The sequence below is a fragment of the Juglans microcarpa x Juglans regia genome, chromosome 7D (genome assembly GCF_004785595.1).
Source record: "Juglans microcarpa x Juglans regia isolate MS1-56 chromosome 7D, Jm3101_v1.0, whole genome shotgun sequence".
Classification (NCBI taxonomy): domain Eukaryota; kingdom Viridiplantae; phylum Streptophyta; class Magnoliopsida; order Fagales; family Juglandaceae; genus Juglans; species Juglans microcarpa x Juglans regia.
In genome coordinates, this window is record NC_054606.1 from 9,663,251 (window position 1) to 9,676,759 (window position 13,509).

Genomic DNA, 13,509 nt, shown 5'->3' on the forward strand with positions numbered 1-13,509 from the left:
AGGAGGCATAATAGTGTTACTCATCATACCCTCAAATTCATATATAAGGATTTAACAGTGGATGTTTGAATTACAATTTTCGTAATATTAGTGTGATATTTTTAATTAAATTCTGATCTATTTGATTAATACCGTTTGAACGGTAAATAACCAGTTCGAACGGTAAATTATCATTTATAAATCCATTCGAATAAAAACAGATCCATTTGAAAAAAAAAAACTAACTTATTCGAACGACAATCGAGAAATACAATCTGTATGAATGTTCGAACAATAAAATATCTATAACAACATTAATATGTAAAACCTTATTCGAACAAATATAATTTTTTAAAATAAAATTTATGTTCGAACGAACATAATTTACGTTATTCTTCTTCTTCTTTTTTTTTTTTTTTTTTTTTTTTTTTTTTTTTTTTTTTTTATAACAACAACAATTGCATTTAATACAAAAGAAGAGATTACAAATGACTATCAAATGGCTTGAGAGATAAAATCTGGAAATCCATCCCACCACATAATGATGGAATCTACAATCCAAGTGTGTCTAGCTAGGCCATGAGCTACCCCATTACCTAGTCTATTCACATGACAAACTGTTACATCAATGAAATTATCTAGCAGTAGCCTAATCTCACGGATGATATACCCCTGAGGGGACTGATCTGTAGAAGCTTCATTCAACTCCTTCACCACCAATAGGCAGTCTGATTCCAATACCAGGTGTGTGATCCCCATGTGCGAAATAAGTTGTAGGCCACGTAGAGCAGCCATGAACTCTATCACCTCTGGTTGTTCCACTTCCCATTCACCCTTGCTAACCGACATAATGACCTTCCCTTGTGCATCTCTCAATATTGCTCCAACCCCTGCTTTATAGAGATGACGGAAAACAACTCCATCTACGTTAAGCTTCACTGATCCCCCAGCTGGTGGCTGCCAACCACAAAAGCTCTTCAACCCCAAGTTGGACATACCTTCATCTCCCCATGCAATCTCTGCATGGTTACATCTTGTTCAAACACCTTTCTTGCCTCAAGAATATCATCCTCATGACGTTTGCGGTTCCTCCTAAACCATATACTCGAGGCTATAGAAAAGAAAGTAGCCAAATCTTGCAAATTCCCTAAAGACCTCACCTGCATAGCAACATTAAAAAAACTCTGATTTCTATCTACTTGAGCCATAACGGGGATATAACATGTCCATAAACTCGCAATACTTGAATAGCTCAGCAATACATGTGGCAAGTTTTCTGTGTCAGCATCACAAAAGCAGCAGCCATCACTCACATCCACCTTCTTCATCTGTAAATTTTCCTCTGTTGGTAAGCAATCCAGACAAGCTCTCCATGAAAATATCCTTACCCTGTGTTGGATTTTCAACCTCCAAATTGCCTTCCATAAATCCCCTTGGGACTAAGCAGCAGATGATTTCCCTCCAGCTTGTCTTTTGTTGGCTCTCAACCACCTATAAGCCAACTTCACACTAAAACCTCCACTTCTATCCTCACCCCATATTAACTTATCAGCTTGTGCCCCTGGGAATACCAGAATCCTCAAAAGTTTGTCAGTAATGTTTGGATTGAAGAGAGTTCTCATGTAACACCTGGTTCCAACTAGGCTCGCTTTTCAATTTTTTTTTTTGGGTGTATAGACATGAAAAGTCCATTTGGAATCATGAGTATTTTTTTTTAAGAGAGTACGGGCCTAGGATTCTTTTTCGGCAGGATATCAAATTTTTATGGGCTGAGAAAATTTATAAGTTGTAGTATTTTTTTTTTAGTTTGAGTCGAGGCCTATAATTCACGGAAAAAGCCCATTTTGTGAGAAGTTTTTTTTTTTTTCTTTCTTTTTTTCTTTTCAGCCCTTTCCGCGCACATTCTCTTTCTGTCTATTTTCTCCCCTAGAGTTTTTCCTCACGTCCTTGGCATGCACATTTCTTCATCTTAGTGTTTCCCTTAGGGTTTCCATCTCATATATAAATCCACCTTATATGCTTTCATGCATTGTCGCCTTGGGCTTCATCTCTTTTTCCCTCTGCTGCACCTCACCCCCTTTCTTTTTTGTCTTTTTTTTTTTTTTTTTTTTCATTTTTCTTGTTTTTAGTTGCGTAATACATACATACATTTATCTCTGCTGCATGAAGAAACTCTCAAAATAGGGCTGCCGTAGCCTGCCTTTTTGCAACTCCATACCACTTTAACTCCCTCTCGTTCACTGCCGTCAGCACCTTCACATCCAACCGACAACCTTGGGCTGCCTAGCCGTGACCACCAAGCTATCGTTCAACTTCAGTCTGCATCCTCCCACCACGGAAGCCCAACATGAGTCACCCCCTGCATGAAGAAACCTCATGCCACTGCCCTACCACACGAAGTCGTAGCCAGCAACTCCTCCTTGCAAATAGCACACCACCCTCCAGCCCGTCCTCACCACCACGGAAAGCCAACCATCGAAGCACAGAGTGTGGGTCACACTGCCGAGTTCCGTCAAGCATGGAGACACCACTCCAGGTCGCATCACCCTCCTTCCGCTTATTTTAAACCGACGTCGCAGCTAGCCCCACGTGAAGTTCCAGCTGCCTAGCCCTCCGTCGTCCGTACTGCCACTACACCAATGCACCCCCACGTAAACCACTGCCTAGACCACCACCACCATCACCCAGCCGTTGAAGGAAACACACCCACGAAATACTCTGTTTTTGACCCCCAAAACAGAGGAAGTAGTCTTCCACATCGTGTGCAACCAACCTGCCACCCTAAGCCGCCAACCTCCTCCACGACATCGCCATCGCACAGAGAGCATCGCCGGGCGCTGCACTCCATCCAAGTCCGTCGCTCTCCTCTTGGTAAGCTACCACCGAACTCACCCACTCTCCTCTCTGTCTCTTTCTGTCTCTCTCTCTTTTTCTATGTGAGGTTGCTCTCTCTCTCACCAATCTCTCTCTTCCAGTGCACCACCGTAGTAACCACCACTGCCCACTGCACCCAACTCCATCGCAGCTCCACTCTTCACGGTGAATCTCCATCGCATACGTAGCTTCTGTTTTATTCAAAGAATTTGGTTTTACGTAAGTGTAATTACATGCTTCTAATCTATATTTTACACTAATATTGTTAATTACTTTATTACCCTTTGAACTGCAAGTTATGCTAATGTGTTTTAAAATTTTAATATGTGTTAATAAACTCTTATTTAATTATGATTATAGAAATCATTTAAGTATTTTAACATGTTATTAAGTAAAGATTTGTTTTAAGAGTAAAAGATATTGGTGTAATGTTATTTTTACACTTTAGATATGATTTAGTCTATTAAACAATAGTTATGATTTATTTTAAAATATTTTAGGATAATTATATTATCTAGTATTAGACTTTATAGTTTGTTTTCAATAATAAATAGGTCAGACTTTTAAATGTTTTAGTCAAAGTGATTAAATGGACATTGATGATTTTAGAAAGTGATGATTTATAATTTGAGGTTATGAAATTTTAGGTTTTGAGGAATTAAATAGGTTATTTTAGAAGCTTAGGCTTAAATATCGAAATACGTGATTGATTGGAAATTTACGAGAATTACGTGATTATTTTATAGGTGACGATTAATTATTGCTAGGCATTTTTAAGGAAAATTCTGAAAAAACTAAGAAGTCTAGGTAAGCGGGGTTTCTATACTAGAGTTTGCATAAAAATAAAATAAGCTGTGGTTGATTTTTGAGAAGTATGCATATTTTTTTATGAAAAGAAATTTGATCTACCTCAGTTATTTATTCTGCATTACTCTTGAGATTCTGTTTAAGAACAAAATATTTTTCTGGCATGACTAGTTTAGATATGAGCTTATTTTTGACATTTTGTTTTCTGAACTGTGCAAAAGAGAGCGAATATGTAATTTTGTGCATAAATTATGTTGTTGTGATCTGATTCTGTTATGTTCTGAAGATGTTTTGTACTCTGATATGATATGATGTGATTTCTGAAAACCTCGGGCATAACATTCTATTTCTTTTCTGTTCCGCTCTAATCGTACCATAGGTGTAAAACTGTGGCCTCTGTTCTGATTGGTACCAATTTTTTTGTTTTTGGTGCACCCACTTTGGAAACAAAGTGGTTTTCTGTGTGGTCTTTCATATGTGCACACTCAGGGCTTCGATAATGAATAAGGGGAAGATTCACATTTTATTTCTGCTCGATTAGCTATCGGGGTTTGTACAACCCGACCATAAAGGTTAAACATGGTCTTTATTCTGATATGATAAGATAAAATGAATATGTTCAGTTATGCTCTACTAAAGGAAATTTTGCATAAGAATGTTTTCTGGAAGTTTCGCTCTTATATTTTTTGGTGATATGTTATGATTTTGTATTCTGAAAGCAAGTATTCTGATTCTGCATTCTGAAAGAAAATATTTTGTTCAGCATTCTGAATTCTGATAAATGCTCATGTTTACATACTAGTATATGTTTCTGCTTACTGAGTTGTTGATAACTCACCCATTGTCTCCAAATATTTTTCAGATAATTTTGATGGTTCAGCTGGAGAACAAGAGTATGAAGTTTTAGCAAGGTGTGATGATTGTAGTGGAATAAGTGTCTGATAGTACAAATGCTTATTTGAGAATCGTAGTTAGTAAATCGATTTATTTTCAGTTATTTTGAATTGATGAGTAAAGGATATTTTCGAGTCTTTGGAGAGTTTTTAATTTATGTTATTGAGAATTTCTTTATTGTCCATATGAAGGAACATAGATATTTGGGTTGAATACATGAATTAATATTTTATGGAGTTTTTGGGATTTTATAGTTGTGTTATTGAAGTTGATATTAGGTATTAAGAACTAACTTTTCGGACTTTCGAGATCGGGGCGTTACATGTCACCTTCTCAACATGTCACCATTTGGTAACCCTATCCAGTAACAGATCCGCGGTCCTATTGTCAACTCCCCCTGCACAGTATAAGGTGAGTCCTGTAGCAACACTGGTTCAGCACTTGGTATCCAATAGTCCTACCATATCCTCACAGTCTTACCATCTCCTATCCTCCACCTGCACCCTCTCATTAGGACAGACTTTGCCTCCCAAATGCCCCTCCAAATATAGGAAGGGTTACTACCCAATTTTAATTCAAAGAAGCTGCATTTTGAAAAATATCTAGCCTGAAAGATCTTGTGAAGCAGAGTACCTTCACCATTTAAGATCCTCTACCCTTGCTTTGCCAAAAGAGCCAAATTAAAGACTCTTAAGTCCTTAAAACTCATACCTCCACAAGCTTTAGACTTACACATTTTAGCCTAGCTTACCCAGTGTATCTTTCTCTCATCCTTTCGTTGACCCCACCAAAACCTAGCCATCATGGCTTCCAGCTCAGAGCATAGCACTTTAGATAAGAGGAAACAGCTCATGGAGTATGTTGGAATTGCCATTGCCACTGCTTTAATCAGAATTTCCTTTCCCCCCTGTGATAGTAACTTCTCCTTCCAACTTTGCAACTTCTTCCAAACACGATGCTTAATCTCTAAGAAGGCCCTTGCTTTTGATCTACCAATAATAGGTGGTTAGCCTAGATACCTTTCAAACTTATTCTTAGCCTCAATGTGCCACATGTCCAAAATCTGCCTACGGGTCTAAGTACTCACATTTTGGAGGTCTTCTCCATATTTATCTTTTAGCCTGAAGCTAACTCATACACCTTCAACAAAGACTAGACATCTTGACTCTCCTGAACAGTAGCTTGACAGAAGACCACACTATCATCTGCAAACAAGAGGTTATTAATCATTGGGGCCTCCCTACACACTCGCACCCCACTGATTTTCTTTTTCCCCATGCCTTCTTCAATAGAAAGATAAGACCCTCCGTGCACAGTAGAAATAGGTAAGGGATAGAGGATCCCCTTGCCTTAAACCTCTCTTTGGAACAATTGGTCCCTTAGGAACTCCATTAATCAACACTGAATAGGATATAGTTCTCACACAAAACATAATCATGCTCACAACTTTTTCATCAAAACCCATAGACCTCATAACTGTTTCTAGGAACTCTCATTCAATCCTATCGTAGACTTTACTCATATTTAGTTTAATCGACATGTAACCATTTTTACCTGCCTTTCTGTGTTTCAGGTAATGAATGAGTTCATATGCTATCAATACATTGTCCGTAATCAATCGTCCAGATACAAATGTAGATTGTGATTCAGAGATAACATGAATTAGCATACCTTTCAGCCTATTTGCAATCATTTTGGAAATCAACTTATACATTACATTACAGAGGCTCACAGGTCTAACATTAGTAACTTTTATAGGCCTAGGCTTCTTGGGAATCAGAGTAATGAAGGTATGGTTTAAGCTTGAAGGGAGCTCACCAGTGTTCAAGGCCGACAGAATTGCCTCAGTCACCTTTCTTCCCACAGCTGGCCAAAATTTCTGAAAAAAGACAAGAGGCATCCCATCGAGCCTGGGAGCCTTTAAAGGGTGCATCTCCTTTAAGGCTAGCTCCACCTCTACCTCAGTGTAGGCTCCACACAAACCCTCATTCATGGTAAGTTTTACTCTACCCTCGAGGCTACCCAAGAAATCCATCTGACTCCTCTGATATGTGGAAGAAAACAATTCCTCAAAATAATCTAATATCAGCTTGCCCCTCCCTTCCCCATGCAACCATTCCCCTCTCTCATTCTTTAAACTCCAGATAGAGTTCCTTCTCCTACACTGAGAAGTTTTTGTATGGAAGAATTTAGAGTTTTGGTCCCCCTTCTTTAGCCACAGGGCCTTCGATCTCTGCCTCCACATTAACTCATCCCTCTCCAACCACAACTAGACATTTTTTCTTGCAGCCTCCATCTGGCTAGACCCTACAGGGCTCTTCTCTTGTAACCTCTATAGAATATGTTGAGCTTTTTTCAACTCCGACTACACTTTTCCAAAATGAGTCTCATTCCATCTCTGTAATTCCTCTCCACACTCTAAGATCTTCATCATGGCCCTGTCTACTGCATTTCCTTGCCCATCCCTCTCCCACACCCTATTAATGATGCCCTGACAACCCTCATCTCCCAGCTACATAGCCTCAAAACGAAACATCCTCTTTTGTCCTCTTCTATCCCCACCTCCCTCCACCTCAATCTAGACAGGGATGTGATCAGAGTAGGATATAGAACCATGGGTAACAGTAGCCTGTAGAAACAATTCACACCAAGCTCCATTTGCTAAGAATCGGTCTAGCCTCTCATAAACTCTATCCTGCCCATCCCTATGATTGCACCACGTGAACATAGATCCCCTGAAACCCAAATCCCTCAACTCACAGTCTTGAACCATCCTCCTAAACTCTCTATTCTACCCTTCACGCAGTGGCCTACCTCCTTTTTTCTCCCTTTGGCTCATTATTTGGTTAAAATCCCCCAATAATAACCAGGGGCCAGATCTACCCGCATTCAGGTTTCTCAAGACACTCCATGTACTTCCGCCTAGACACCTCAGGATTGCCATAAACCCCTGTTACATAAAACCATTGTTTCTCTACCCCCACATCCCTCACAACCGCATCCACATGGTTACTCGAGTAGCTCTGGATATTTAAGTTAACAGAGCTGAACCATAGTAGTGCAAGACCTCCACTCTGACCCACACAGTCCACCGCAAAACAATTGGAAAAAGCAAAGGCATACTTACATCTATCAACCATAGTAGTATCTCGGAACCTTGTTTTGCCACTAGATTCCACAGCGTACGAATGTCACTTGGGTTCCTAAGCCCCCATGCATTCCATGATAGGATTTTCATAATCTCCGACAGCGCTGGAACCTAGCCTCTACCGATCTCTTCTGCAATTTTCGTTGGCCATCGTCTTGACCCTCAACCACCGCCTCAGAATTCTAGGTTTCCCCATTTCCCTTCCTGGCAGGAGCTATCTTCCGTTTTCTAGAATGTGTAGTATATGTTCCTTCCTCCCGAGGAGTAGAAAACCCCCGCTGGGCCTTGGGGCCCAAATCTGCTACTCTTTTCCATTTACGGCCCGTAATCCCATCAGGTTTCTCAATAGCTGGGCCTTACTCAGACTCAGCCCATCCTACACTCCTTCCCCCCTTTCGAAACTTTTCCATTTGTCAACCCCTTCTCAATGGGCTCTCCTTCAGGTTCAACAAACCTCTTTTCCAAACCCGAACCATCCCCTGGTTCTGTCTCCAGGACACCTGACCCATTTATTTCTCCGTCGTCTTCCTTGTTACCCTGGTCTTCTGCATCTTCTCCACTTTGCGGTTGTTGGTCATGAGTCTCACCAACTAGCTTTGTTGCTCCCACTGACTCGGATTGTACAAAGTTCCGATCGCCCTGGTGCTTCCTATCCCAGCTCCTACCCCCCATGCTTGTTGCCCGAATCCATGGGCCATACGAGAGCTTCATCAAACCCTCTACAAACTCCATTTAAACACAACTCACACATTCTTTATATTGATGCCCAATCCTTCCACATAGGTAACAATAATCAGGGAGTCTCTTATACAAAAACCGTATCCATATTGGTTCCCCCCCCCCTTCCAGGCATAGCTTCTTACCTCTTAACAATGGTTTACTCACATCCACCACTACCCGAATCCGCATATGCTCCCCCCACTCCATTCCCCCTTGCTCTCCATCGACCTCCTCCACCTTACCAATCTCACTCGATATATAGCTCGCGCAGAGACTGGAAGATCATGGATTCTAACCCATAAGGATGCCCGAGTTAGATGAATATTGTAAATCAGTTGTTTCCCATCCACCTCTCCCACCAGTAACAAATACTTATCGAAGGACCAAGGGCCCTCCCGTAAAACCTTCCTCTTATCACTATCATTCTCAAACTCAATAAGCATTATCATTAAACTCAACTCCCGGAACCACACCCTTTTAACAGGGTGCCAGATCTTCCTCATTGTATTGAAGAGCGCATCTCTATTGTAATTTTTTGACATTAGTAGCTGGGCGAACAAACATCTCTCGCTCCGAAACGATGTATTCTCCAGGGCATTTCCTTCTTTCAGAACCTCTTCATGCTCTCCCTCCATCAAGGACAACCTTTTGTAAAGATCATCCAGATCCTCCATCATCGTTGCAATGGCCATAAAAGACCACAAAAGAAAAGAAAAAGAAACCCCAAACCCCTACGTGGGAAAAACCCCGAGAGGATAAGAACCCTAGCAGAGCGTTTTCCAGCCTGCTAAGTTATTGATGCCACAGCAACTTTTTTTGAAGGTAACATAATTTATGTTCGAACACAAGTCATTTGAAAAATTTATTTGTTCAAACACATAAAATCTATTCGAACACTCCATTCATTCGAACAGGATCAAATATAGTCATTAGTTCGAATGAATATTTCATATTGTTCGAATGAATGTGTCAGTTCAAATGGAGAAATATTCCATTTGAACAATATATTGAGACGAAATTGGTTTGTCTCAAAAAAAAGTTTCGTTCGAGCTGTTTCGACTGGTTCTACCTAATTTGGTCTCTAAAAATGAATTTTTGAGATGAAATTTTATTTTCGTCTCTAAAAACTTTTTGAGACAGTCTTTCCGAGACAAAATAGAGATGGAATCTTTTCATCTTCAAATACAATTTGGGATTTTTGAGACAATTTTTTGTCCCAAAAAATCTAATCTCTTGTAGTATATCTTAGTTGGCTGTCTAAAAGGTATGAATAAAACTGATCGATTGATGTAAAAAAAAATTGTTGTATATATATTGTACGTAGTGGACGTACGTACGTAGTTGGGCGCGAGGGTTAATCCTTAGGTTGAGTAAAAAGATCAAGAGTGAGCCGTGCTACAGGGTGTAGCAATAGGATGGCTACGGCCACAAGTTATAAAATATATATATATATATATATATTTATTTGTTTGTATTCATTTTTCTTCATATCTTTATATTTTAAAAAAAAATCACAACATTTTTTAAAAACTATTTTCTTAATCACTGAGAAAAAGTAATTTAAAAAAAAAAATTCATCGGCAACCATCTTCGGAATCCAAACTCGGTGAGTTTAGAATTATTCTTTATTAATTAGTAGGTGCAAGTAGCAATGTCTGGTGGTTGATAATTTTCAACCATTATTAGTGTTCACGGAAGTTGAGTAGCCTTACAAATCAGTTCGTTGGGGAGTTGAGCGTTGAAAAGGAGTCGTAATTAAAGTATTTTTCGCCCGGCAACTCCTACAATCTGATCGCTCCCACTCCGCTCCTTATATATACGACTTCCATTTGGATTCCCAGATCTAATACGTCGGACTTCTCTCTCTCTCTCTCTCTCTAATGGAGCTTCTCGTGTTACTTTATGCTCTTGCCACCTTGTACTTCCTGTTAATGGTCTGGAAGTGGGTAGGTGCAAAAAGAGATCAAGAATGTTACATTTTGGACTACCAATGCTATAAGCCTACTGACGACAGAATGCTAAGCACGAAGTTCTGTGGGGAGGTCATCAAGAGGACAAAGAATCTTGGTCTCCTTGAGTACAAGTTCCTCCTAAGAGCCATTGTGAGCGCCGGTCTTGGCGAGCAAACCTACGCACCAAGGATCATGTTCTCCGGCAGGGAAGACAATCCCACACTGTTGGATGGGATCTCGGAAATGGAGGAGTTTTTCGAGGACTGCATTGCAAATCTCTTGTCCAGGTCAGGCGTTTCTCCCTCGGAAATCGATGTACTTGTCGTTAACGTGGCCATGCTCTCCCCGGTTCCCTCTTTAAGTGCTAGGATTATCAACCGCTACAAAATGAGGGATGACATTAAGGTGTTTAATCTCACTGCAATGGGTTGCAGTGCCAGCCTTATTTCAGTTGACATAGTCAAAAACCTCTTCAAGTCCTACAAGAATTTGTTTGCACTTGTTGTGACTTCTGAATCTTTGAGTCCGAACTGGTATTCAGGTAATGATAGATCAATGATTCTTACAAACTGTTTGTTCCGTTCTGGTGGGTCTGCAATCCTTTTGACTAACAAAAGGGCAATGAAAAACCGAGCCATGTTCAGATTAAAGTGCCTAGTTAGGACACACCATGGGGCTAGAGATGAGTCTTACGGTTGTTGCATGCAAAAGGAAGATGAACAAGGTAGGCTGGGAATATACCTTGGCAAGACTCTCCCAAAAGCTGCTACACGTGCTCTTGCCGATAACCTGAGACAGATATCACCCAAGATCTTACCGGTGCGGGAACTGGTAAGATTTGTGGTTGTGACCCTTGCCCGGAAAATGAATCGAAGCTCCTCCAAAAAGACTGCTGGGGGACCAAAAACGGAGGTGAACTTTAAGACTGGTGTCGACCATTTTTGCCTGCACACGGGTGGGAAGGCTGTCATAGATGGCATCGGGATGAGTCTTAATCTTAGCGAGTATGATGTAGAGCCGGCCAGGATGACACTGCATCGGTTTGGGAACACATCGGCGAGCAGCATTTGGTATGTGTTGGGGTACATGGAGGCCAAAAAAAGGCTCAAAAAGGGTGATAAAGTATTCATGATAAGCTTTGGTGCAGGATTCAAATGCAATAGCAGTCTGTGGGAGGTAATGAGGGATTTGGGCGATGGAAATGTGTGGAAGGACTGCATTGATATGTACCCTGCAGTGAAGTCTTCGGACAACCCTTTTATGGAGAAGTATGGTTGGATCAACCAGGAGGATCCAAGCACCTTCCAAGTCCCTGAATTTATATAAATTAAGCACGCATGCGAGCAGCCTAAAAACAGTAATCATTATTTTTCTGAGCACCATAATAATAAGAAGTTATTGCCGAAATCCTATATGTACTGCTACGTAGGTACGAATAGTTTAAGATATAATTACTCTTTAATTTGTTTGATTTTGCAGTTACGTACGTACCATTTTCTATTTTGCTCATTTCTCATGATTTGCAGCTCAGATATTTTAATTACGGGCCGGTTGGATTTTGATTGAAATAAAAACTTTCTATTTTTGGTTAAAAAGGCTGAGATATTTGCCTTCAGGACGCCCCCACCACCTGGCCTTTTAAATTTTTAACGTTACTCGGATCTGACATCAAGATAGTGGCTGTCATATTATTTTTCAGCAAATATTATATATATATATATATGTGGATTATTTCTTCTTCTTTTACATTCAAGAAACTGCAACGTCTTGTAAATTCTAAAGATCAAGTCGATCTTTAGGCACTTGTAAGCTGTATTTTTCAGCAAGTACTTGTCAACTGTATGTCGTCTGTCGCCCAGCTCCCTGCCTCCTACCTATATATCGCGCGGTTTAATTCGTACGTCTTTGGTCATAAGTTTTATATCTATATATTCGTAGCTAGCGTTAAGCACTTGTTGCATGATTCAACGACTCCCTCGAAACTTTATTAACGATTTAGGCTAAGTTTAGACATTGAAAATAGTTAAGTTAAGTTATAAATAGTAATATTTTGTAGATTTTATTGAGATGAATTTAATTTTTTTTAATTGAGATGAGTTTAATTAACATTTTAGACTAAAATGTATAAAGTATGTTGAGATTAGTTTGCCTTTTTTATAAGAAGTTAAAAAAGTAATGAGTTTCATAAATAATTAATTTGAACTGAGTTGAGTTTGGTTCAACATTAACCAAACACAAGCTAACGTACTAATTATAAGAATACTTCTACATACAATCATAAAATGCATAAATTAAATTATAGAAATCATGAAGTTATGGAAATCATGAAATGGTAAACGATTTTCTAAACCTTGCTATTACCAAATATATATAATTAATTTCCTAATTCTCCCATATATACACATATATTGACTTTCAAATGAGGCGGCATGACCCAATTAAATGTTTGTCGCTAGCTCTATATATAGTTTCTCTTTCCAAAGGAGAAAAGGACTACTTTTTTCAACTTGGCCATGTGTGTAACATGCTGTTTGACTACTTGCATGTCGTCGATGCATGCAAATTCATGAACTCTAGTACTACAACAGGCTAAGCAGCTAGGACGACATCGAAACCCGGCTCCCAGCTCCCTTCCTCCTTTGATCACTCCCTTTCATGCATTTATCCTTTGCATTGAAAAATAAAAAAGCTGATTTTTTTTTTTTTTTTTTGAAAAGAAGAATCTCAATTCATATTCTCTTAAAGCAACAAAGCTTGGATATAAGGAGGAATACCCTCCAATACAATGCTCTCCTCAGAGAATTTAAGTGCATCCTTAGCTAATAAATGAGCTGCATTATTACAATTTCTAGATATGTGTTGCTTAACCGACAACTGATGCATCATACCAAGTTCATTACGAATATCCTGAATGATTATCCCTACTAAAGTCCACTTGCCAGAGTCATTGTTGATATCATCGAATACTGTCTTGGCATCTCCTTCAAGCATGATTCTGGACAATTGTAATTGTTGACTGAAAGTAACTGCTTTGAGTGCCCCTACTACCTCTACCATGGTTGGATTTGGGAAGAGTTTAATTCCTTTGAGACCTGAGAGTAGCAACTACATTACCAAACCAATCTCGGATGATGA

The 13,509-nt window shown here is 39.6% G+C and overlaps 2 protein-coding genes across 2 annotated transcripts; one reads left to right on the forward strand and one right to left on the reverse strand.

Moving 5' to 3' along the window:
• Positions 1–474: 474 nt before the first annotated feature.
• On the reverse strand, positions 475–1,307 carry LOC121238111. The gene is made up of 3 exons (XM_041134961.1): positions 1,242–1,307; positions 978–1,139; positions 475–936 (listed from the first exon to the last, which is right to left on the reverse strand). Exons 1-3 carry the CDS (start codon positions 1,305–1,307, stop codon positions 475–477), a joined length of 690 nt encoding a protein of 229 aa, XP_040990895.1.
• An 8,959-nt stretch (positions 1,308–10,266) lies between these two features.
• Positions 10,267–11,845, forward strand: LOC121240102 (3-ketoacyl-CoA synthase 12-like). The gene has a single exon (XM_041137580.1). It carries the CDS (start codon positions 10,303–10,305, stop codon positions 11,698–11,700), a length of 1,398 nt encoding a protein of 465 aa, XP_040993514.1. The 5' UTR covers positions 10,267–10,302; the 3' UTR covers positions 11,701–11,845.
• Positions 11,846–13,509: the final 1,664 nt, after the last annotated feature.